General features: G+C 37.3%; 1 protein-coding gene across 7 annotated transcripts in view; it reads right to left on the bottom strand.

Annotated features, from left to right (window-relative positions):
- Positions 1-23905, bottom strand: part of NBEA (neurobeachin) — a 736578-nt gene that overhangs the window by 11097 nt on the left and 701576 nt on the right. For all 7 annotated transcript variants that reach the window (XM_058437671.1, XM_058437670.1, XM_032150485.2 and 4 more), the window contains 5 exons: positions 15280-15369; positions 11791-11983; positions 9845-9916; positions 6719-6874; positions 5968-6138 (listed from right to left, as the gene is read on the bottom strand). In XM_058437671.1, the coding sequence (XP_058293654.1) occupies positions 5968-6138; positions 6719-6874; positions 9845-9916; positions 11791-11983; positions 15280-15369 (682 nt within the window). The remainder of the gene's footprint in view (positions 1-5967; positions 6139-6718; positions 6875-9844; positions 9917-11790; positions 11984-15279; positions 15370-23905) is intronic.

The raw sequence follows: 23905 nt of genomic DNA on the forward strand, positions 1-23905 counted from the left end.
TAGCTGAGAAAAGTGGTATCGGTCAAGAGTCCCTTATCAAGACCCCAACTCCTCAGCCACAGGCAGGTGCTGTGGAGGTCTGTTCCAAGCACCAAATACACTTGGACCCGCATTTCTGAAGATCCCAAGATAATGCAAGTGAAAACATTCTGTGGGTTAGAAATGTCAAATTCACCCATGATGTGGTTTCATTTCCTTATGTACTTACTCATAGAGTATTCAGTGAAGAATGGAAGATAGATACGGTCAAAGTATTTATTCATTCACTGTAACTTCTTTTTCCTTTTCAGAGATAACAATGACTAAATTTTCCTCTGAGCACTGCCACTGCAGGACAACCTTTTCTCTTGAAGTCCTGAGCCGAGATCTAGGTCACAGTACATTACTGTCCTATGCTCACCTTCTAAAAACAACTAATAGTATCATCCACCTCTCCTTCCTTAGGAAGCTGGGCTCTGCGTAAAGCCCAGACAACCCCCGGTTGGAACCTGAAGCTCTCTGATCAGAGCACATTAGTCACTCTGTATATATTGCTTCCAATCTAGGCCAAAGACCTTTCTTGAAGCCTTAGTCCCATAAAGGGAAAGGAAAAGCAGAGGCTGAGTGGCAAGCAGCTCCCTTCTCAGTCTGGAACCCTGGAAAGTCAACTGGTGTCAGAACGAGGGGATGGGGTGGCTGAGTGGTCTACTGCAGAATGGGCTCTGTGCTGTGGATCTTCCAATACATCCATTACCATTTGGTCCTCAAAAAGCCCTGCAAGGTGAGAACTATTGCATATGGAGCTACGCTTCCTTTCATCTTAAAAAGATGGTTTAACATATGCTAAATCCTAGCTAAGATTCTTTGCTCCGAGAAGTGATACAAACTTGTTTAATGTATCTAAATCTAAATACACTCTAAAAATCTCTCTGGGCTATCTATCGCCCATGCTTTCATTTCTTATAATAGCACTGGTTGGTGGCAGTTGTGGAGCTGGGCACCAGGACAGTCTTTTTAAAAGAAGCCTGGATGCAAACAAAGAGAGGGATGTGATTTGGCAGGTGTTTGGTGACAGGCTGTGGCTGGCAGGAGGGTCAGCGTCCAGAGCTGAGGCATACACAATGGGAGCTCAGACAAGGTGTGTGTGCACAGCTGGAGTCTCCTTTGCAATTGGCTTCTCCTTTCACAGTCTGCATAATGCCTGTACATGAGCTAAAAGACCTATTATTAAAAAGTGGAATAGAAAAGCATAATAACAATGTGTTATACAAACTACCCAATGAATATTTGTAGATTTGAGTTGAAAAGATGAACGGCAAATCCTCTTTCAAAGTTTCACATGGCTGTGATTTAAAAATTTTTGTATGTATGTATATCAAACACTCTACACAGCATCTTATATGTGATATAAACATTAAAACTACATTCTTTAAAAGCAGATTGGCTTCTGAGCTGAAGTCCCAATGTATTTTGAGTGTCTGTTGAAGAGACAACCATGTTAACTTGTCTCTCTTGTGACTATCTTGTTGGAAGCTACAGCACGTAATGAGAAATGTCAAGTCCCAAGATCAATGAAATTTTGGACTCTAGGGATTCCACAGGAATAGCATTGATCCTTTTAAAGAACACCAGTCAGAGATGGGTTGTAATATATTGCAAAGAGAGGCTCAAGAGGATCAGCGGCCAAGTCCAAGACACCTACCTGATAAAAAATTCAATCAGCTTTTAGCGCAAATTGCCTGCTCTGCTCTGCTCTCTTTCATGCAGTAGGCTGCTTCCAATTAAAGTGCGCAAATTAATTTTTATCACTTCCAAATTAGTTTCGGAATTTGTGTAAAAGTCTGTTTCGGATGAAAGCATCTGTCCCTCACATCTTTGCAATTCTGTTATCTAGTTAGGGACCTATTTAAAGTCTCCAAGATAATTTCTACGTTCAAAGCCACAAGTTTGAAAGAATAACAATGAATAATATTATAAAGTACATTAATAAAGCAATGATAATTCAACTCTAACCTACACTAGGTAGACTTTGCTGATCTCTTTTATGGTCTGAGACTCTATATCTAATAGTCTGCTTACAAATATTCATTATCTTTGTGACCAATTCATCACAATGGTCAAAATGATTAGAAAAAGACTAATATTTCTGAGATGTCTGCATTCTTCACAATATGTTTGACACAATGAAACCACACATACTTTCTATACCTGCCTAAAAAGATCTCACAAACATGACATTTTTTCTTTGTGGAATGAATAGAGCTATCTATTACAATATAATAATGACAATGCGAGAGACACAAATATGTTAAAATCAGTTGAATTTATCTTGAGAAGATTTTGGTGATATGCATGTAAAGGTTAAATGATAAATCCTATCATTTCATGATGTTGTGATGAACAGGTGTGACTTGGCCTCGGTGACACACAAAGCAGTTCCATGTCCACACCAAGGCCAATCCCTGCATTATAACAGCTACTAGGACATTATGCTACATGCCAGGACTTCCCACGTCAAGGATAGGTTAATACATACAACCTCCAAAACCTAAGGGCATTGTGTCACACACTTTAATACAAATTTAGACATAACTAACTTTCTGGTCTTCAGTATCAATGTATTATGAGATAGAAAACACATATGGCCTGCTTCTCTGACCTGTGAATTGTAAGCTAGAGTAGATTAAACTGGAACAGAAAAATCTCTTTCATATTGCGAGTTTTCTGATAGCAACAACTATGTCTATGTCAAACCACAGGCGGGGCACTGATATGGCAGTCAGTTCAGTGTGTGCTGTGACTGCCTGAAAAAAGAGTGAAGAGACCAACACAGATGGTTGCCCTAGTCAGGCATATATATGCTACTAGGTTAGCTTTTTAAATAGATAAGTGAGTCATAAATCAGTCAGTCAATCAATATTAAACCTGAGATCATTTTTTTACTATTGTGATCATCCTTATGGAAAAAAGCTAAAACCAGTTTTTTTCATAATCATCAATTTGATGTAAAGTTAAGCATTTTATGAATGCTTAAAGTACGGTACAAAATATTATCTGATAACAATTCATGATTCATTTAACAAATACTTGACATCCCCAGTATATCCAAGCGGGAGAAGCAGTTTGTGATTAGTATAAAAGTAGATTCTTGTAAACTCTAGAAAGTCAGAGGTTGTGACTTTGCAGCATTCCCAGCTGCTGAGATAGTACCAGGCACACAGTAGGCACACAGTAGGCACTCAACACATACTGTTGCTTGACTAATACTTTAGGTGCTTATCTTGTTTATTCTAGAAGAGCAATTTTCCCTTTTATTAATGTACCATACTACATGTTCACATTAAGTATCTAATAAAGTCTTGACAGGATGGATTCTATGGAAGTGGTTTAGGTTCATAATGATGACAACAGTTTTTGACTAAAAATAAATTCCTATAGATGGAGGTAATACTGAAAATACGTATTGATAATTTTGTCATAATATCTTTAAGATAATCTTGTCCTTACTTAGAACTAAAATATGATACTGCTTTTTAACAAATATAATATCCATATTTTTGTTCTTAAGAACCATAAAAGCATTTTGTATTTACACAGCTCCTGTTGTAAGGAGCTTTAAATAATTTAAATATTATTGTATTTAACTTTTCTTGCTAACTGATGCACCAAAGCTACAATTGATAGTTAGCCATCTTTTGGTTTAAGAGATCATTAGAAAACACAGTAGTGAACATAGATAATTACTATAATTTAATATTTTTCTTTAATATTCTTTACCTCCTAGCAGTACATTATATAAAACATCTTATCTCTGCTACCAGATGGCAGGTTTTAAGAAACAAATCCCCTTTTTGGAAATAACACTTGCATCATTTCTGGGTTTCATTTTGAAGATGGTAATTAATTAGATGTAAAGCTCTATTCTATTTCTTTTAAATTTTTTCTAACAAGTTCTAATTTTTATCAACGTATATGAAAGATACTACACAGACCTGCTGCTTAATTAAACTTTTTAAAGAAATGCTACACTATTATGGAAATAAAGACAATCTGGAAATATGTGAACATATATTTAGATAAAATATACTTGATAATGTACCATTCTTGAGAATAATAAAGCCATCACTGGTAGGTCATATGTCTTATACACATGTACACATATGCATACATAGGCATACTAGAATTCTGTTAAAAATGAATTTTTTAAGGACATGGCTTTAAAAAAGGGTAAATAGGGAGATTATCTTACTCGTATTTAGAGTACAATGTTTGTTAATAACATAGAATTGGTAACTAATTATTTGAATTGGTTGGAAATCAAACAACATTGAATATCTTTTCCCTCAAATCAAGATCACATCTTGTTCAAATTTAGAACAGAGACTCATATGTATAATAGACACTCTCTTGTTCAGTAGCTATGCCAAGAGGCACGTGCTATTTTACAACACACCTAGTTTCTTCATCCACTGTTCAACTCTAGCTATGGGCAACAGGAATAAAACTTCACATAACATTTGGACATCTAATCCAATCTTCCACTATCTTCTCATACAAATATATTTCTCCATTCTCTTCTGTACTATGATGGGGCCTTTGTTCTTATCCATCCAAAGCCATTTTCTATTTTTGCGGTATTCCTGTCAAAATGCATAAGAGTTGGGGGGATGGAGTGGGACATGAAGGGTGGATGTGCAATTCAGTTTCCACCCCTAGCCGTCTCACAGGTTGGAACTGACCAGAGAGGCAGCAGCCAGCCACGCAATGTAACATGACATCTTGTAGATTTCTTATCTACTCTTATAGTATTTTAGTTGTAGATGCACAGGTTTCCTGAAAAATTTTTATCTGTTGGGTTATAAGTATTCCCCAAATTCATGTTTCAGTTTATTTTGGAGTGCTGTGTAAGCTGTGACAATTTGAATAATCCTGGTTTGAGTACTTGCCATTATCACGTCACAGAAACTTTTCTATATTTTACAGGAAAGTCATGCATTTGAATGAACTATTGAAAGCGTAGTAATTAAAAGCAGTAATTATTTCTAGGCAATCTCTTATCCAGCTCTTCAGTCATTTAATTTATTGGAAACCTATTACGTATATCACTATGACAGGAACTGAAGATGGAAAGACAGACACTCATTATGTACTTTAGTGTTTTCTTGGGGCAGCAGTCCAAGAACTAATAACTAACTTCTCTTACATAAATAAAAGTTTCCTTGGAAAAAGAAGTTTGAGAGGCTGTGGATTAAACAAGCATCAACAAATTTATTTCTGTAAGACTTTCAGAGCTTATGTAGAAAGTTTGAGTATAAACACTGTACTCCAAAATTATTTCATGAAGGAGTCCAGCCTCCCCTGACGCTTTCTTCCTATGGGCTATCTTAGGGTGCACTGTGGAATAACAATCACTTGAGCAATCCTCCCAAGCAAGGAAACTGTCTTACTCAGTTTTTGCATCCCCCACAATGCCTCATGTGAAGGGGGTACTCACTCACTGTTTGCGAAACGAATAAATGGAGAAATTTACTACAGTATACAGTAGATAGCAGTTAGTGCCTTGAATGAGACACAGGCAAAATCTTCTGAAAATTCAGAGCAGGGAGAGATTATTTTCAGCTGAAGGAAATAACATGAGGTTTAATGGACAAGGTGAAGCTGAAGAAAATTTCTGAAGGATGGGGACATTTGGCGACCGGGCTGCTGAGCAGAGGATCTGGGTAGGGGATTGGCGAGGGGATCTGGCAGTCTCTCCATGTTGTAGGTGATAGTACTGCTCATTTTCACACTTTGAACATGTGTTAAATTTTTTTTTAGGCCACTTAAGCTTTCATATTTTGGCCACTTAAGCTTTCATATTTTGGCCACTTAAGCTTTCATATTTTAAAATCCTTACACCTTAGGAAAAAACTATTAGGAAAATCAAAAAGGCAAAATATATTTAAATAAACTATAGTTTGATAGGACAAATTTGATACAAACACTCACTGCTGTTAGGGTTGTCTCCTATGATATGGTGCCGCCCACTCCAGTACCAGAGCAGCAGGGTGGCATCTCGAGATCCGGACACGATGTAGCAGTCCCCACCGATGTATGACTCGGATCTGGCCAAGCAAGTGACCACATCCCAATGGCCAAATACAATCTGAGTCAATTTCCCTGCAACACAGAAATGACAGGTTTGCTTCATTTAATCTTTTTCTTCAAATGGTAATAAGTGTAACTTTATCAGATTTTTTAAAAATTTTACCATTTTTTATTTTATTTTACCAGTTATAATGATAAACTGACATCATTGTAAATATCAGTTTGCTGATAAAGTTACAATGTTATTCAAATCTGGCTACAGGTTGCTTTCTTGCATTGCTTTTGAAAACTGATACAAGAATGTCACTTGAGATTTTTAAAGAAAAGACTTTATAAAATAACACAATCACGATTTTTCTCTTCAGGGTTTGCGCCAGACCAAGGGGAGTTTTAGGATCTTTTGCTGCATATGAATTTGTGGGAAAGGAACAATAGCCCCATTTGTCCTATGAACTCAGGGATCATGCTAACGTTCGGAATACACGAAGTTATAGTTAGTTACTTTGCTTACAATGTGAACATTTAATTTGAATCTTGACTACTCAAGTTGGCAAATGATAAAAATGTCTACATTAAGTATGATTTAATATTCAGCTTTGGTTTTAACAGTAGTCATTTCGAAGAGAATATGGTGTTTCATAGTTAGGATTACCTGTTTCTGTAGAATAAACTCTGAAGCTCTTATCCCAGAATCCACAGATAAGAATATAGCGATTATCTGCTGTTACCACAAAACAATGTGCATTGATTTGTATACTCTGGTCAACGAGGTCTGTGATCTGCCGTTTGTTTACACCGGAATTATTGGCTAAAAGTAAATGGAAAAAAGCATTTGAAGAAAGATTCCATATGAGTTTCGCCAAGCACTCATAGAAGGAAAACAATACTTTCATGCTTCATTTATCCAGAGATAGTTTTTTTAATGGTACGAGATTATTAGGATTCTCCCTTGAGGAATATAAATTTCCTTAGTAGCAGTAATTATTTATGAATCACATTATGTATTTTAAAATTATGCCAGAAATTTTAGTTCTCCCTCCAATAAAAATAATATGAGGAATTCAAGACAATTAATTTAAAACATAATACAATATTTTAATGATTTAATTCTTTAGATGTTCACTATACACAAGTTCATTAGTTTATAAGAATCACATGAGAACTAAATATTGTATGAAGTATGTTATTAAGGAAGAGATATATTAATATTTGCTCCAGTCTGTCATTTTCGGATGGTATTTATAATTCCTATGAAAAAGGAGGGTAGAGATTTGAGCAAGGGATGTTGTTACGTGGGCAGCCCCACAGGGAGCTTCAGGTCAGGTCAGCAGCTTTACAGGCCTGGATTGTCAACAGACAGAAGGCCTTTCCAGAAAGGGCTAGCAGGGGAGGAGAGGAACAAAAAAGATGAGAGAGGGACTGGGGAGGAAAGAGACAGGCAAAGAATCAGTGCAGAGCCCTGGGATTGAATCTGAATAAAGTCAGGAACTCAGAGACACCATCTGATTTCCCCAGTGCCTGTCTGCATGCCAGCCTGTCCCTTACTACGCACCATCCTTTCAGGATAAATCCCTGGGCTGAATTCTTAAACAGAAATGCAGATGTAGAAGGTCACCACCACTCTCTAACACCAGTTAAATATAAGTACTACTATCTGTAGATACCTACTAACAGTATAAAAATAATTACTAGGAAACGTAAGCAATAAAAAAATTATACAAAAAAGTCAGTAAGGAAAAGAAGACCAAAGGTCCCAGGCCACTTGAAAACTATACAGTTGGTCCTTTACTAATTAGAATAGACCTATTAATATACTAGCTGTATATTTCATTGTCAATGTCTACTGGAAAGAGAAATAGCTAGACTAGACTAATAATATTCTTAATCCTAAAGCTTATAAGCTCCCAAAGACATGTAAATGGTATTTTGTGTTTGGGTATAAGTAACTAATTGAAATGTCTATATCTTATCTTATTTCTAGGTTCAAAGACGAAGGATGAATTTGAATCTAAGAATAAGAGGCTGGGTGTGGTGGCTCACGTCTGTAATCTCAACACTTTGGGAGGGTCAGGCAGGCGGATCACTTCAGGTCAGGAGTTCGAGACCAGGCTGGCCAACATGATGAAACCCTGTCTCTACTAAAAATACAAAAATTAGCCAGGTGTGGTGGTGCACGCCTGTAATCCCAGCTACTCAGGAGACTGAGGTGGGGGAATTGGTTTAACCTGGGAGGCAGAGGTTGCAGTGGGCTGAGATTGCACCACTGCACTCCAGCCTGGGTGACACAATGAGACTCCATCTCAAAAAAAAAAAAAAGAAACCTAAGGATAAAACACCTTGACTTTAATATGTAGCTTAATAATTTTTCGTAGCATTTTCAATTTTTTTCAAATTTATCTTACTAATCATCCAGTGATATAGATAGAACAAACATTATTAAAAACTGTCTTACAGATATGAAACCGGAAGGGCCTAGAAAGACTAAGACACTAGCTCTGGATCAAACGGCTAATAAATATGTACACGATTATTTAAAAATATTTTGAATGTCTGCTGCAAAGAGTTATAGCTCATCAGTTTGCAATTCATATGAAACATTTGCTTTACAACATGTTAGTTTAAAAAAAATTCAATGATAAAGACTGCCAGAGGTGGCCAGGCGTGGTGGCTCACGCCTGTAATCCCAGCACTTTGGGAGGCCGAGGCGGGTGGATCACGAGGTCAGGAGATCGAGACCATCCTGGCTAACATGGTGAAACCCTGACCCTACTAAAAATACCAAAAATTAGCTGGGTGTGGTGGCGGACACCTGTAGTCCCAGCTACTCGGGAGGCTGAGGCAGGAGAATGGCAGGAACCTGGGAGGCGGAGGTTGCAGTGAGCCGAAATCGTGCCACTGCACTTCCAGCCTGGGCGACAGAGCAAGACTCCGTCTCAAAAAAGAAAAAGAAAAAGAAAAAAAAAGACTGCCAGAAAAGATGTTCTTCAATATTAGTTTCCAATTTTTTTTTTTTTTTTTTTGCGGGACGGGTCTTCTCTCTCCTCCCCGGGAGTGGCGTGGCGCCATCTTGGCTCACTGCAAGCTCCGCCTCCCAGGTTCACGCCATTCTCCTGCCTCAGCCTCCCGAGTAGCTGGGACTACAGGTGCCTGCCACCGTGCCCGGCTAATTTTTTGTATTTTTAGTAGAGACGGGGTTTCACCGTGTTAGCCAGGATGGTCTCGATCTCCTGACCTCGTGATCCGCCCGTCTCGGCCCCCCAAAGTGCTGGGATTACAGGCGTGAGCCACTGCACCTGGCCCTTTTTTTTAAAAAAAAAATTTAAGTTCTGGGGTACATGTGCACAATGTGCAGGTTTGTTACATAGGTATACATGTGCCATGTTGGTTTGCTGCACCCATCAACTTGTCATTTACATTAGGTATTTCTCCTAATGCTATCCCTCCCCCAGCCTTTAGTAATCTTTTTGAATCCTTATATTTTAAATAATACTGAGCTGTTAGAGAACACTTTAGGCTGAAATAAAATACAGTTTGGAATTATTTGCCTTATTTATAACCAACTTAAATGACCTCCAAAAATATCAAGAAACAATTGCTTTAATACCAAAAAGTTCTTAAATGGCATATTATGATTTACACAGCTCCTTGATGATAATTTTATATTATTAGCATATTAATCTTGTGGTAGAAAAAATATTGTTCAACTGTCTTATGAAAAATAACTACATATGAATATGTGGACAGTAACCATGAAAATTTATTTTTTTTATTAACATACCTATTAATGGATCCATTTCAATGGGAAGATGGTGGGCTTGATCCAAGGAGTATCCTGGAGCTCCTCTGAGGCCTAAAGATTAAAAAAAGAGAGAAAAACTAACATAAAATTCTCAGAAAGAAGGAATTTCATAATGGGCAGTGTTTTATGATGATTTTACAAAATGCATATTTGCTTAAAAATGATTTGGTAAATTGTTCTGATTCAGTTATACTATGTGTCTCTGTAGACAGCCTTACAAAATAATCACAACAGGGACTTCAGGTTTCCACTTATGATGTAGAAGGCTGGGAAGAGTTTTGTTTCTGTTCTAATGATGAGAAAAAGCTGGATAAATAGAAGATTGTAACATTTATTGAACCCATCAAAAAGCTAAGGTCACTGAGCAATCAATGAGCCTGAAATCAATGAAAGGGCTACGCTTCCAAGCAGGGATGGGTATGAGCCTGGGCTCACCTGGGGCAGGACAGAGGAAGCTGGGGCTCCCATCCAATGGGGCCTTTTTTTTCAACGTATGACAAGTAAATTGAAGGTATAAAATTGGGCCACACCTAAAATCTTAATCTCACTAAAAGCTACTTTCAGAGGATTAACGTTTAGAGCTTGATGAAGTTCATTAGTCACAGTTTTTCACATGTGATTATATAATATATACAACACTTTCGAACAATTTTAAATAAAAATTTAGTCCTTTATAGTTTTTCTCAATGCAAAACATTTCTAGAGGCTGTCTCCTGAGAATAATACAGTCATAAATTTTCCTTAAGATATGTGCTGCCTATCTCTGATGGAATGGAAGTAGCGTTACCTTATGTTGATAATATCACCAATAACCTTAAAATAGGTGCACTTAGAAACTCTTAGAAGATAAAGCTAGGATACAAATCACTGTATTTTTTAGAGCAATGTAGAGGTCAGTAGAATAGAAAGATTCAGGTTACTTCGGCATGGCTCAGCTATTCAACTCTGGAGACGGGGAGTCCTCGGCTTCCTGGGAGATCTCAAGTGGTGAACTGGGCCAACTAAATCATTTGGTCACATCCACTTCTGCCCCGGTTAAGCATCAATATGTCTAAATGTGTTTTTATTTGTTTGTTTGAGACAAAGTCTCACTTTGTCATCCAGGCTGGAGTGCAGTGGCATGATCTCAGCTCACTGCAACCTCTGCTGCCCGGGTTCAAGCGTTTCTCCTGCCTCAGCCTCCCGAGTAGCTGGGATTACAGGTGCCTGCCACTGTGCCTAGTTAATTTTTGTAGTTTTAGTAGAGACAGGGTTTCACCATCTTGGCCAGGCTGGTCTTGAACTCCTGCAATATGTCTAAATGTTTGCCACAACATTATGTCGCTTCAAGATGTACTGGCTGGTACTTTCAGGAATGAGTTTGGAGAAACACATGTGAAGTGTGAAATCACCAGAGAATTTAGATTTTGTGTTTTTGCAGATTCTAAGCTCTGCAAAAATAGAGCTGGTGCTTGTTTTGTTTATTGCTGTATATACAGTGCTTAGGACTACTTGACACATAATAGTCATTCAAATATTTGCTAAATAAATTACTGATACAGAGAAAAGAGGATTTGAAGCCAGCATCCAGAAACCCATATTCAAACTCTCTTCTGTTTGATATAGGAAAAAAGTGGGGTGTGTTTTTTTGCACTTAGGCAATAGCAGAATAGAGAGTAGGAGAACCTCAATTATTGGTAGAACCGCTTCAATTTGTCAAATAGTTATTGAGTACTTAACTATGATCCAAGCATCCTATGAGGCACTAACATACAGCAGAAATGAAGGAGACAGATAGAAGTCACTTAGTTGGGTTTGACAATTATTTATTTAGTCTGCTGTTTTTTGTAGATAATGTGAGATACGAGCTAATCCCAGTACACTTTTTTACTTTAATTGTAGCTTTTAAGAAATCTTTAGTAAGTGATTTGCTCAGGCACACGTACCTACTGTGTTGTGCCATCTATTCACTGCAAACAGTCGGCTGCAAGTCACTGTTACCACTGCGGGGATGGTCAAGTGGGGCAGAGTGTTGGCTGCCACATGGGTTACTGGAGAATTTGAAGGAAACTTCAGCACCATTATCACATCCTGTTGCATCTGATCTTTAAACATGAGCGGACTCTGTGGAAGGAAACACTGTTGAATAGAAAGGGAAGAGAACAGAGGAAGACAAAAGGAATAACATAGTTAGTGAGAGGTCTAGAGAGAATGAGGTTAAACAGACAAGGCTAGCACGAGCACACACAAGGAGGAAAAGCCACCTAAACTTTCATACTGGTGAATGTCTGCCCCAAATCGAGCAGCTTTGTCTTGGGGATGGCACAGAGAGTAGAGAATAAGAATTCTGTGAAGGCACTGATACAGGGACACAGAATCATTAAAGACCAGCCTCAATTCAAATATCACCACAATGCAATGTGAAAAGTTAGCTCACAGACACATCCACATGATGTAACACAATTATTCAATGCAGCTTAAAAATCAGTTTGGTGGGAAAGTTAGTCAAATCAGTGACTCCCATTTTTTACATGAAATATAAAGTGAATTGACTAATACTTTCATTTCTATCTGGTTGATCTGGAGTCATGACTACAGTCTAAGTAATTAAAATATAATAGCCCCATAAAGCAGCCGAGCGCTTCCCTGGCAGTGCTCCCCAGGTTCTGCTCTGGCACTGACTGTTTACGGTTGAAGCCTTGTTTCTCCCTTCCAGGCTGGGAGCTTATGGAGGGCCAATGCTTTTTCTTCTTCTTTTTTTTTAAAATTATTTTATTTTATTTTAAGTTCCAGGATACATGTGCAGGACATGCAGGTTGTTACATAGGTAAACGTGTGCCATGGTGGTTTGCTGCACAGATCAACCCATCACCTTGGTAGTAAGCCCTGCATACATTAGCTATTCTTCTTGAAGCTCCCCTCCCACCACCCCCACCCCCACAACAAGCCCCAATGCGTGTTGTTCCCTATCATGTGTCCATGTGTTTTCTTCTTTCTGTTTTTAGCCTCTGTTTTGTAAACATCTAGCATATGACTTGACAGAAAGTAGATACTGTAAGTCCTACAAAACACTACAAATACCACCATATTAAAAACATAAAGTAGGGAGGCTGGAAATAACCATTATTTAGCTTTCATACATGTTTCATAATGGTTTGTAGTATACATGAATTCTCTGCTACATGAACTTAGAAAGATTAGAGTTTCTTTATAAACAGTTTCATGCCAATTCAGTCTCTAACAACTTCCTCTAGGAAAGTAATGAATTCTGACTGGGCATATCTCCAGGATAAATATTTTTATTATTATTATTAAACACAGAAAACTAATATGGGAATAAAACTCTTCTGCCAAAGCATTTCATAAAATAAAGTGTTAGAGATATTCTCCTGGACAGTTTATTGAAAATGGTGAGGCTCCAAGCCCACATCTCTATGTCTACAATGTGGCTAAGAGGTTTATACGGCAACAGCTTGAGCTTGGTGCAAACCTTTCTGTTTAGTTACACAGAAGGACCAACTGCAGTCAAAAGAGTTCACTAGTGACTAACCAAGGAGGATGAAGCTGTTTGGCTGAGCTGTTGTAGGAAGAAAAAAAAAAAAAAAAAAAAAAGAGTTTAAACACACACCAGGCATGGTGGCTTATGCCTGTATTCCCAGCACTTTGGGAGACTGAGGGTCCCCAGGAGCTCAAGACCAGCCTGGGAAACATAGCGAAACCCAATCTCTACAAAAAATTTTAAAAATTTAGCCAGGCATGGTGGCACACACCTGTAGTCCCAGCTACTAGGAAGACTGGGGAAGAAAGATCGTGTGAGCCTAGGAGTTTGAGGCTGCAGTGAGCCATGATCATGCCGCTATATTCTAGCCTGTGCAACAGAGTGAGACCCTATCTTAAAAAAAAATCTAAAAACAAATGCATTTAGGTCGGGCGTGGTGACTCACACCTGTAATCCCAGCACTTTGGGAGGCCAAGGTGGGCAGATCATGAGGTCAGGAGTTCGAGACCAGCTTGACCAACATGGTGAAACCCCATCTTTACTAAAAATACAAAAATTAGCCAGGGGTGGTGGCACGCACCTGTAATCCCAGCTACTCAGGAGGCTAAGGCAGGAGAATTGCTTGAACCCAGGAGGCGAAGGTTGCAGTGAGCCGGGATTGCACCACTGCACTCCAGCCTGGGTGACAGAGTGAGACTCTGTCTCAAAAGAAAAAAAGCATTTATGTGTTTCCCAAAAGTTCGACTACTGATTTCTTGAAAGTTTAGAGGACTTATTTGTCACTGTATCTCCAGTGCTTAGCATCAGATCTGACATACAGAAGGGGCTCAATAAAAATTCGTTACACGACAGAGTAAATGAAAGGTGTGATTAATACTTCCATCACAAAATAACAGCTTATACATTTGTTTGCACATATATTATGGACCATATTCCAGAGCTCTTTACTCTAAAATTAGAGTACTTGTCGTCTTGAAGTTCATCTTGTGAACGCATTTTTACCTTCAAGAATTGTTTACTTCAGTAAAAAGTAGTGAAAAATCAATTAAAAAAAAAATTCTAAAGACATTGCTCATAAAAATTTTACCTTCTTCAAATTACTTAAAGAAGGAAATGTCTACTATTTGCTAATAAACTGTAAAGAAACTTTTTTATGGAAATGGACTTTTAAATTCAGATTAAAATGAAAAGAATATGACTCCCTTGCAACGTGGGAATAAGAGGTTTAACCAGTAGCTAATTATGATGATGTCAGCTAACATTTATTAAGAACTTATTGTATGACAGGTGCTGGTCTAAGTGCTATACAGTATTGAATCATTCAATTCTCAGTAGTAGGTACTATTTTTACCTCTATTTTACAGATGCCGAAATGCAAAAACAGAGAGGTTAAATACCTTGCCCAAGTCATTTACTAGCTAGTGCAGAGATGGTGTTTGCCCTGTCCGGCTCTGCGACCCTTATTCTTAACCACTCTGTTCAACAACCTCTCTGCAATAACCATAAATTACCTTTATATTTCTTTCCTTTTCTTCAAATGAACTACTTCCCCTACTGTATCTTGCCACGAAATTTGGCAATATCATATTGTGTCTGGAATATATTTTCCATTGTAATTTACAAATATAGTCTAATTCTGGCGTCAGTGTGTGTCTCTATGCCTGTGTGTGCATGAATGAGTTTATGTAGAGGCATACATAGAGAAGACGGCTATTATTGTGAATCCAAAAGTGGGATAGCTTAAGCAGGACTTACAGGTAGATTTATACTTCCTTCTCTGTCTCTCCCTGGGGTATTAGTTTGTACTTAGGCTGAAGAGTTAACCAATAAATCGAGAAGCCTTTTAAAATACGCTGTAAAAATCACAATTTTATTTGCTCGATTCCCAGGTAAAAAGGAAAGAAAAAAAAAATCTCAACATGCTGATATGTCTTACCAGGTGCATGGCAGAGCTCCGAGGCGGATGTGGCTCAATAAGCAACTGAGATGGCGTCTGTCCAAAGTTCTGTATCTGTGCCTCCATGGCCTGCAGGGGAAGGAGGGTGACTGTCATAATCAATATGCGTCAAAGAGAGAGGCCAACACACTCTTTGACAATGCAAGTGTATCCCTAGTCAGCCATGAAAAAAAGTCCAGAAAATTCAACGGGTGCTCTTTTCTCAGGGTGCGGAATCATCCAAGTGTTAGTATTTTGTAGACAAGCTTTGCTTCTCCTTCCAAACATGCTTCAGTTAACCCAGTCACTATTCTTATTTCCAGAAGCTGGGGTTAAATGTGGAAAATCTAACCTGTGAATACACGCATGCAGCTAAAGACCAAAGAACACTTTCCACACGAAATACAGCACATATACCTTAATAAAGTCCTTTGTAAGAAGGAATGTATGGGGGTCTCTAATGAAATAAGCTTCTGGAATCTTAATGGGGAAAAAAAGAATGAGACATAAAGCCTACCAATTATACAAAATAAAATTCAGAAAGTTATAGGTTCCAATTAATTCAGAGGGCAATCAGTAGAAAGAACACCAAGATTTTATAGAATTATTAAATATAACAAAACTTTCATTACAAAAATATATTTTAGCTTTCTATGCTATTTTAAGATGAATTCTGGAATATTATTTTTAAGGTATAAATTCATTTTCCCAAAATTTTCCCCTGAAATTTTAGAGAGAACTCACCCAAAAAAGAAATAAATCTTTCTGTATCCTAAGCTATACAATATTTCATTAACGCCTATGTAGCTGGAAATGAGATTTTATAGCCTCCAAGGAGTAAAAATAATTTTAGCCCTCAAACTGTCTAGACTGTACAATATACCTTTCTTGTGTGTGTCAAAGAGATAATCTTAAAGAAACAAGTATTTCCTCTATACATGAATTCTATAGGCAAAATATTTCCATATATTAAGCTAGACTAACAAAAATATTTTTCTGAAATGTTACATGTAATTTATGTCAACAAGGAGAAGCATGATATTTACTATGATCATTACTCTGCTACCATGCTAATTTTTTCCCTAAATTGTGTGAAATTTGGTTGCACATAAAAGTGAAATACGAAAATCATAGCTAAGTGTTTGTAGAAGCACAGGTGAGTTGGTAGATGGCTCTTGACATAGCACCACCACTAATCTCATCGCTATCTCCAATTCTAATTTATAAAGTACTTAAATTTAAAAATCTGTCCTCCTACACCGCATTTCAAGAAAATGTTTATCAATAAAAATGCGAACCTGCAAATTTATTAGCAATATTAAACATGAATGCATCAGTATCTGCCATATTTTAGCCATCGCGTAAATGGGACTTTGGTTCTTTTATCTGCAGAGGCAATGGGATAAATTATTAAATCTCTTTAAGTGCTGTCCAATTTTTATGCATACATTTATTTGCATGGTGTCCGCTCATAAGTAAAGTGTGACTATTTAACTAAATTTTATTCACATATGATGCATTTACATCCTACTTTTATCTCCCCAGTGCAAGATTTATGATTATAAAAGGGGGAAGAGACCATTTCTGGTTAGCTTCACATTTTTAATAACTAACTCTTGAGAATTATTTGGGAAACAAAAGTGGTAATTTTATTGTTAGCGCTGCCCTGGTTAGCAAATGCTTAATACCTAGCTTCATGTATCACGAACAGCTAAACGTCTCTCTAACAACAGATACCGCTAACTCCTGTTTTTACTTCCCAGAAAAAGGACCCAAGTGGGAGCGAGGAGCCAGAGGTAAAATTAAAACATGTTTTAGTCTCTAGATCAGTGTCTTGCACTTAGTAGGGAGCCTTTAAATGTTTGTTGAAGGAATTAGTCAACAAACATGCTTTGCTTGACTCTCGTTTTGTTTCTTAAAGTATTAAAATTGTACTAGAAAATGTTATGAAATGGATAAAATTTCTAGAAATCTTCTCTGCCGTTCTCTTCAGTGAGTCCCAACTCTGACCTTTTTGGACTAAGGCAGAGTACATAGGCGTAGATATTTAAAAGAGCTCCCCAATCAGGCATCAGGATAGAGACGAGATTGTGACTAACTTTATCCTTTCATTAAGACAGTCAGTTCTCGACACCGAATGTTTATTTCTTTTGAGACTATACTGACTCCCTCTTCCTTGTGTTCTACTTTACATGCCTTCATGACCCAAAGGATCTCAGTCCAATATTTACCTTTTAGCTATCTGGTAATCCTGCCTTCCAGTAATTCCTTACCCTCTGACTTAAAAATGTACAGATCTTTCTGATCTTGAAAAGCATGCTGTCTCCTTTAAGTTCTACTTCTTGTCATTACTAAAACGTTTGAGGGGGAAGTGAGCACCTACTATCTTTCTTCACCTGCTCCCCATGTAAGATTTTCTGTCCTTTCCCACTTTCAGGGGGTCATCAATGACTTTCTTGTCAAGTGTGCAGGTCCTGTGCATGGGAGGGTTGCCTGGTGACATGCAGAACCCATTCTGCAACCCATGAATTGTTACAATGAGGTAGTTGTTCGGAGAGCTATGTAGGAGAATGGAGGAGAAAATCCTCCCCGAATGCTAACCTTGGGCAGGGATCTAAATCCTTCACCTCCCAGACTCCCTAAATCATAATGAATGCCCTGCATATTCTCACAGCACATTTTTCTCCTTTACTATAGATTTTAACACACAATTATTTATGTATGTCTGTTTGTTCAGACTGAATCTCTGCAGGTCAGGACGGTGACTAAGTCTTAGCAGAGATTCTAAAAATACTTGGTGAATATAGAAGCAGGGCATTTGTATAAAACTGAAACCTAGTCTAGAAAAAGAAAAGCACTTCACAATTTTTTACTTTTACAATTCAATACCACAAAAACAATGAACAGACATTTGTTGAATGCTTACTCTATGCCAAGGGATACAAAGTCAGATACCAGACTGACCTCAGGAAGTTAGCAGCCCCCAAAATAAAGTGTGTCACATGGTAGGGAGCAGGACCACAGTGGAGACAAGCCCAGGCTGCCCTGGGAGCCCAGGGAGTGACAGAGGGGAAGGGGAATAGGTTCTTAGGAAAGAGACTTTTGAAAAAAGGACAGAGCCCAGGTTTGAAGATTCAGTAAGAATTAGCTTGTCAACAGCATGAAAGGTTTTCTGCCATATATTTTTCCCTTAAAAATTTCCAAATATATCAAGTTAAAAAAAAAAAAAAACTACTGGAACTGTGAGATGAATTCCTTCTATATTATCCAGAAATGTCATTAAAAAAATTCTACATGTATCTATTTCTCTACACATTGGTCTACAAGGGTCAGAGAGATTTAATGTTAACTTTATTTATTCACAAAGCATGTATTTGTTGAGCACCTACTACATAATAGATTCCATTCTAGATATTAATGATACTGGTAAAATAAAACAGATAAAGATTTCTGCCCTCAAAGAGCTTACAGTCAGCCCAAAGTCACACACTGGCATCCCATGGGCTAGATTCAGCTCACAGACATGGCTTCTATTTGAAATTTACAGGTCAGTAAATGGCATGCAATAAATTGTATTGTTTGGCTTCTCTTAAAAACTTAGCAGATCAGGCAATACCACATCAGCATTCCTGCACAACTGCCCTTCTGTAACGCCCACCACTCATGTGACCTGGGCACTGCCACTGGCTTGTGTCACTCATCTATTCCCTGTCTGGTTCTTATATACTTCGGGGTTTGTGAATCCTTTTAAAATATAATAATTAAAACTTTAATTTGTATTACAAGATATCAATTGCTTTGTATATCTGTTGTACTTTCCAGTAAACACAAAATGAGTTAACATTGAACACGTGAGCTCATGAGCATGTATAATGTATATAGAAAAACACTAAAACTTTGGAAATGTCTGTCAATCCAATTTCATTAAATCTATGTTATCTATTATTAGAAGCTCCATTATTTATATACTATTACTATGATTGATTGACTGTAAGACACATTATGATTTTGGAGTATTGAGATATGAAAATGGTGTGCATCTTAGAATCAATAAATCATAGTAACTTTTTACTTAAATAAACAGTGGTATCGTGAGACTTACATATTTCATACAAAGCTAGCATAGGTAATAGGCTTAAACCACTAGATTTTTTAAAACAAATGTGGCTAACAAAACGTTTGATGTTTCGCAAATACAAAAGACCGTGCATCCATTGGTAGACAACACTTTGGTAGAATAACATGAAAATATAGATTTGCTTGTACTTAAATGATATTCTTTCTTAATGTTATTAAGAAATCACTAATTTTGGTATCTTGAAGTTAAGCTTATTATGTGCATTCACTTTTATTTATTTATTCAAATTTCTCATTTTTTAAGGTTTAAGATAAAGGTGTATAAGGCACACTAATCTTAAGTGTACAGCTTGATGAATGTATATATGTATGTGTATACATTTTTTCAGTTCTTCTAACCATCATCTAGATTAAGACAGAGGACTTTGGAATGGAACTAGAAGGTTCCATATCTTGGTCTGGGTGGTGGTTACATGAGAGAATACATAGATACTGGTAACCTTGTGTGCCTCCCCAGCCAATTATTCCCCCTATCTAGCCCCATCACCCTGTCAAGCTAATAATTATTTTGATGTTTATCATCGATTATTTTTTATTCTTGAATTTTTGATAAATTGAGTTATACACTACATATTTTCTGTTTCTGCTTTTTGGAGCAACATAATGTCTGCAAGATTCAACCTTGTTGTACGTATCAGTAGTTTGTTCATTTTTTTTGCTGTACAGTATTCCCCTGTATTAACCTACCACAATTTATCAATTCTCCTGTTGATGGATATTTGGGTTGTTAGCAGTTTCAGGTTATTATGAATACAGTTGCTTCGAAGATTCTTGTGTATGTCTTTTGATGGAGGTTAGCAGCCAGTTTCTGGAGCGTCTATACCTAGATATGGGATTGCTGAGTCATAGGGTAGGAGTAAGTTTAGTTTTACTGCCAAACTGTTTCTCCAAAATGGTTTTGTGTATTTATTTTCTGTAAGTATTTGTGAACCCAAAATGTAATGGTCGAAGCTGTAAATAAAGTAATGATTTACGCTGTGTGGTCTTTTAGGGTACTGATAACTTATTAATAAAACTTGTATATATCAAAACTCAATTGCCTCATAAAATAATTATAACAATTATTTCTTTACCTGGAATTGTTAAAGCAGAAATGAAAATTAAGTTAAAGAGTATTAAATTTTAATTGTTATATGGATTCTTACTGATTATAAAAATTGTTTTGCTGAATATTTATTGAACTGACATCATGTGCTTAGCATTTATTTTTCTCTCTAGCTAAGACGCACCAAGAAATAGGTAGGTTGAACACCTTGAGGAAGTTCTAAAACGTGGAATTCTGTAGGTATAGGCAGAAAAGTAAAGATAAATGTGAACTGAGTTATGCACAAATGAACAAAATAAGTAAATCTGAACAGTATAAATGATTTTCAGATTACAAACACATATATGACACATAACTCAGTTTTACCTGCTTATCTGTGTATAGAGCTCCCATTAAGGAAAAGTTTTAGGGACACTTTCCCTTTTGTCCCCTCCCTACTTCCTGATTATCCCATTCCTTAGTCTGGTGAGGCTCTCCTTTATACGATTCTGCAGGACCCGCCTACTAAGTTACAAAATCATGACATCTTCATGGGAGTCCCCTTTTTCCTTAACAAGTTCTCTTGAGTCTTTCTTCTTCCTCATAGGTCAGGGCCACTGTGCATGGGTATGCTGTTTGTGCCCTGTACAAAGATGCCCAGTTGGAAGGCAAATAAGTGACAGAAGCTACCTTGGGAGCCAGAGCAAGGAGTGCCTTTTGTAACTCATCCATTTAGAGAAGGTGTCCTCTAAAGTGTGCACGAAGGGGCGTGTGTGTTAGCTATGATGTGACATATGCCTTATTCCTTTGACCTCTGTATCTCTTAATTGTTTTCTTTCCTTTCTGGCTTTCCTTCCAAGGAAGTTCTACCTCCTCTATGAATAAAGATACATACCTGGAATTAAATCCTCGGAAGAGGAAATTGATAAATATACTGTGTGCTTATGTGTTGCACATTTGCTTATTAATATAAAAGACTTCCTACTAAGGTAAAATTAAATATGGCAACCAAGTAAGCCAGAATTCAGAAGCCATAACTTCTCCGGTGTGTGGTAGGTAAAAACTTTGGTTAATCTTGTCTTTCCCACATTGCAGGTAGATTTAACCCATTTACCTTTTTCTCCATAGAACGATTACAACTTTTTTTTTTGGTAAATGTAATTCAGTATTATCTTTCAGATGAAATGCTATCAGGTCTATGGAGCCATGACAGACAGCACAAAGGAGCTAATAATACAGTCTCTCAAATGACCTATTCATCCATCTCCCTGATCTGTATAAACTTTTAAATTGTTTTTCAGAAAAATCAGCATTTTATAAAGTACTATAGGTTATGGTACCCACAATGCAAAATATCAAACTACATCCAAATACCAGTAAATTCACTAACAATTTTCAGAAAATTCAAGAAAAAGTAGTAAAAGTGGTTGCTTGAGAAAACAGAAAAAAATTTTCAAAGTTTCCTTAGCGTTTTGTTTATCTCACTGTATAGCTCTTACTTACAAGGCTTTTATTTTAATACTTAAAAGTACTCTTTTTTAAACCAAAAAATACAAATTTGACACAAAATAAAAAAATGCATGTGATTGATATCATCTTTCTGTTCCACCTGCAATTCTACCAATGCCAAACAGGTAAAAAATAAACAAAAACAATGGAATTTTAAGTCTGAAATGATAAAAGGAAAGGTTATTTAGCGGCAGACTATATTTTAACTGATAAGCTTTTGCTCCTGGTTTATCGTTGTAATAAAACAAGATCATATAAAGCATTACTTTTTAATGCTGGAAAAACAGGAGCAAAATAAATCAAGCAAATAATATCCACGCTTTGTTATTTCTTGCTTTATAAATATTAAACTATATAAAAAATTAAAATGCTATTTTATATTCAACTGCTTCTAGTTTTTCATAGAAACCACAAAATAGAAGAATAAATATTTTTCCTTTTGTTTTAACCTTCAATTGCATTAAGGCTTAACCTATCCTGGCAAAATTATTAGAATATTTAAGCAAATATTTGGTAATCTAAGTAAAAAGGGCCCACATTTGCCTTAATTAGTAGATGCGCTTAGACAATATTTGAGGGAAGGATTCTGATTTGTCCAGTTACCTGCCTTAATTCTTGGTTTCTTTCTTTCAGCGTAAATCTAAGCAGAATGAAGATGTGACTTATCCTCTTGTTGATCCCTGTTTCCTCCTTGGCATGTTGAATTATAATGGTGATATTACATAATTGACTTAACAAATGAATGTGAAAAAGTAAGCACCATTTCCTCCAGATAGAAAATGCTCCATCCAGAATATTTTCTGTCCAAATCAGGTCAGTGCCATCAATGACAAGCTCACTCAATTTTTCCACTTAAAATAAGTATAAGTCAACTCAGGTAGGAAGAATGAGTGCATTTTAATGTAGCTGACTGTGGCTGACCAAGCCTGGAAGCCTTAAATAAGTCTTCTTGGCCTAGAGAAATGAACAACCCAGGGGGAACAGACCGGTGAGCTGGACAACTTCCTTGGCTCTGGAAGATGCGCGTCCATAGACCTGTGCTCCCTTGCTCTCTATCTTCCCAGTGGGTTCAGCCGATGACACAGCTCAGGAGCAGAGACAGGATTCTATGGCCCCTCTCTGCCAAGTCCCGTTTTGGCAGTGCCTGGCCGGTACTCCTCTACCTAAGGCCACAGCTCTTGTTGGGTGAGCACTTTTATTGCCAGATCCTGGGAATGGCTCCCTTTCCTTGTCACTTTCCCTTGTTCATCCACTTTACCATGTCTATAACTTTCTAAATAGAACCATTATTAAACTCTCTTCATTATCCTTTAAAAAAAGTTCATTGTGGTAGAATATATATAACACAAAATTTACCATCTTAACCATTTTTAAGAGTACAGTTCAGTAGCGTTAAGGACATTCACACTATTGTGTAACCAATCTCCAGAACTCTTTTCATCTTCTAAAACTAAAACGCTATATTTATTAAACAAAAACTCGCCACTCCCTCTAGTCCCTGGGAGTCACTATTCCACTTTCTTTCTCGATGATTTTGACTCGTTAAGATACCTCACAGAAGTGGAATCATACAGGATTTGTCTTTTTGTGACTGGCTTGTTTCACTTAGTATTAATGTCCTTAAGGTTCATCCATGTTGTAGCATGTGTCAGAATTTCCTTCCTTTTTAAGGTTGACTAATAATGCATTACACACACATACACCACCCCACATTTTGTTTATCCATTCATCCATCCATGGACACTTGGGTTGCTTTCAACTTTTTTTTTTCTTTTTTGAGATGGAGTCTTGCTCTGTCACCCAGGCTGGAGTGCAGTGGCGCAATCTCAGCTCACTGCAACCTCCGCCTCCCGGGTTCAAGTGATTCTCCTGCCTCAGCCTCCTGAGTAGCTGGGACTACAGGCGCCCGCCACCATGCCCGGCTAATTTTTGTATTTTTAGTAGAGATGGAGTTTC

The sequence above is a fragment of the Hylobates moloch genome, unplaced genomic scaffold, assembly GCF_009828535.3.
Source record: "Hylobates moloch isolate HMO894 unplaced genomic scaffold, HMol_V3 SCAFFOLD_4, whole genome shotgun sequence".
NCBI lineage: Eukaryota > Metazoa > Chordata > Mammalia > Primates > Hylobatidae > Hylobates > Hylobates moloch.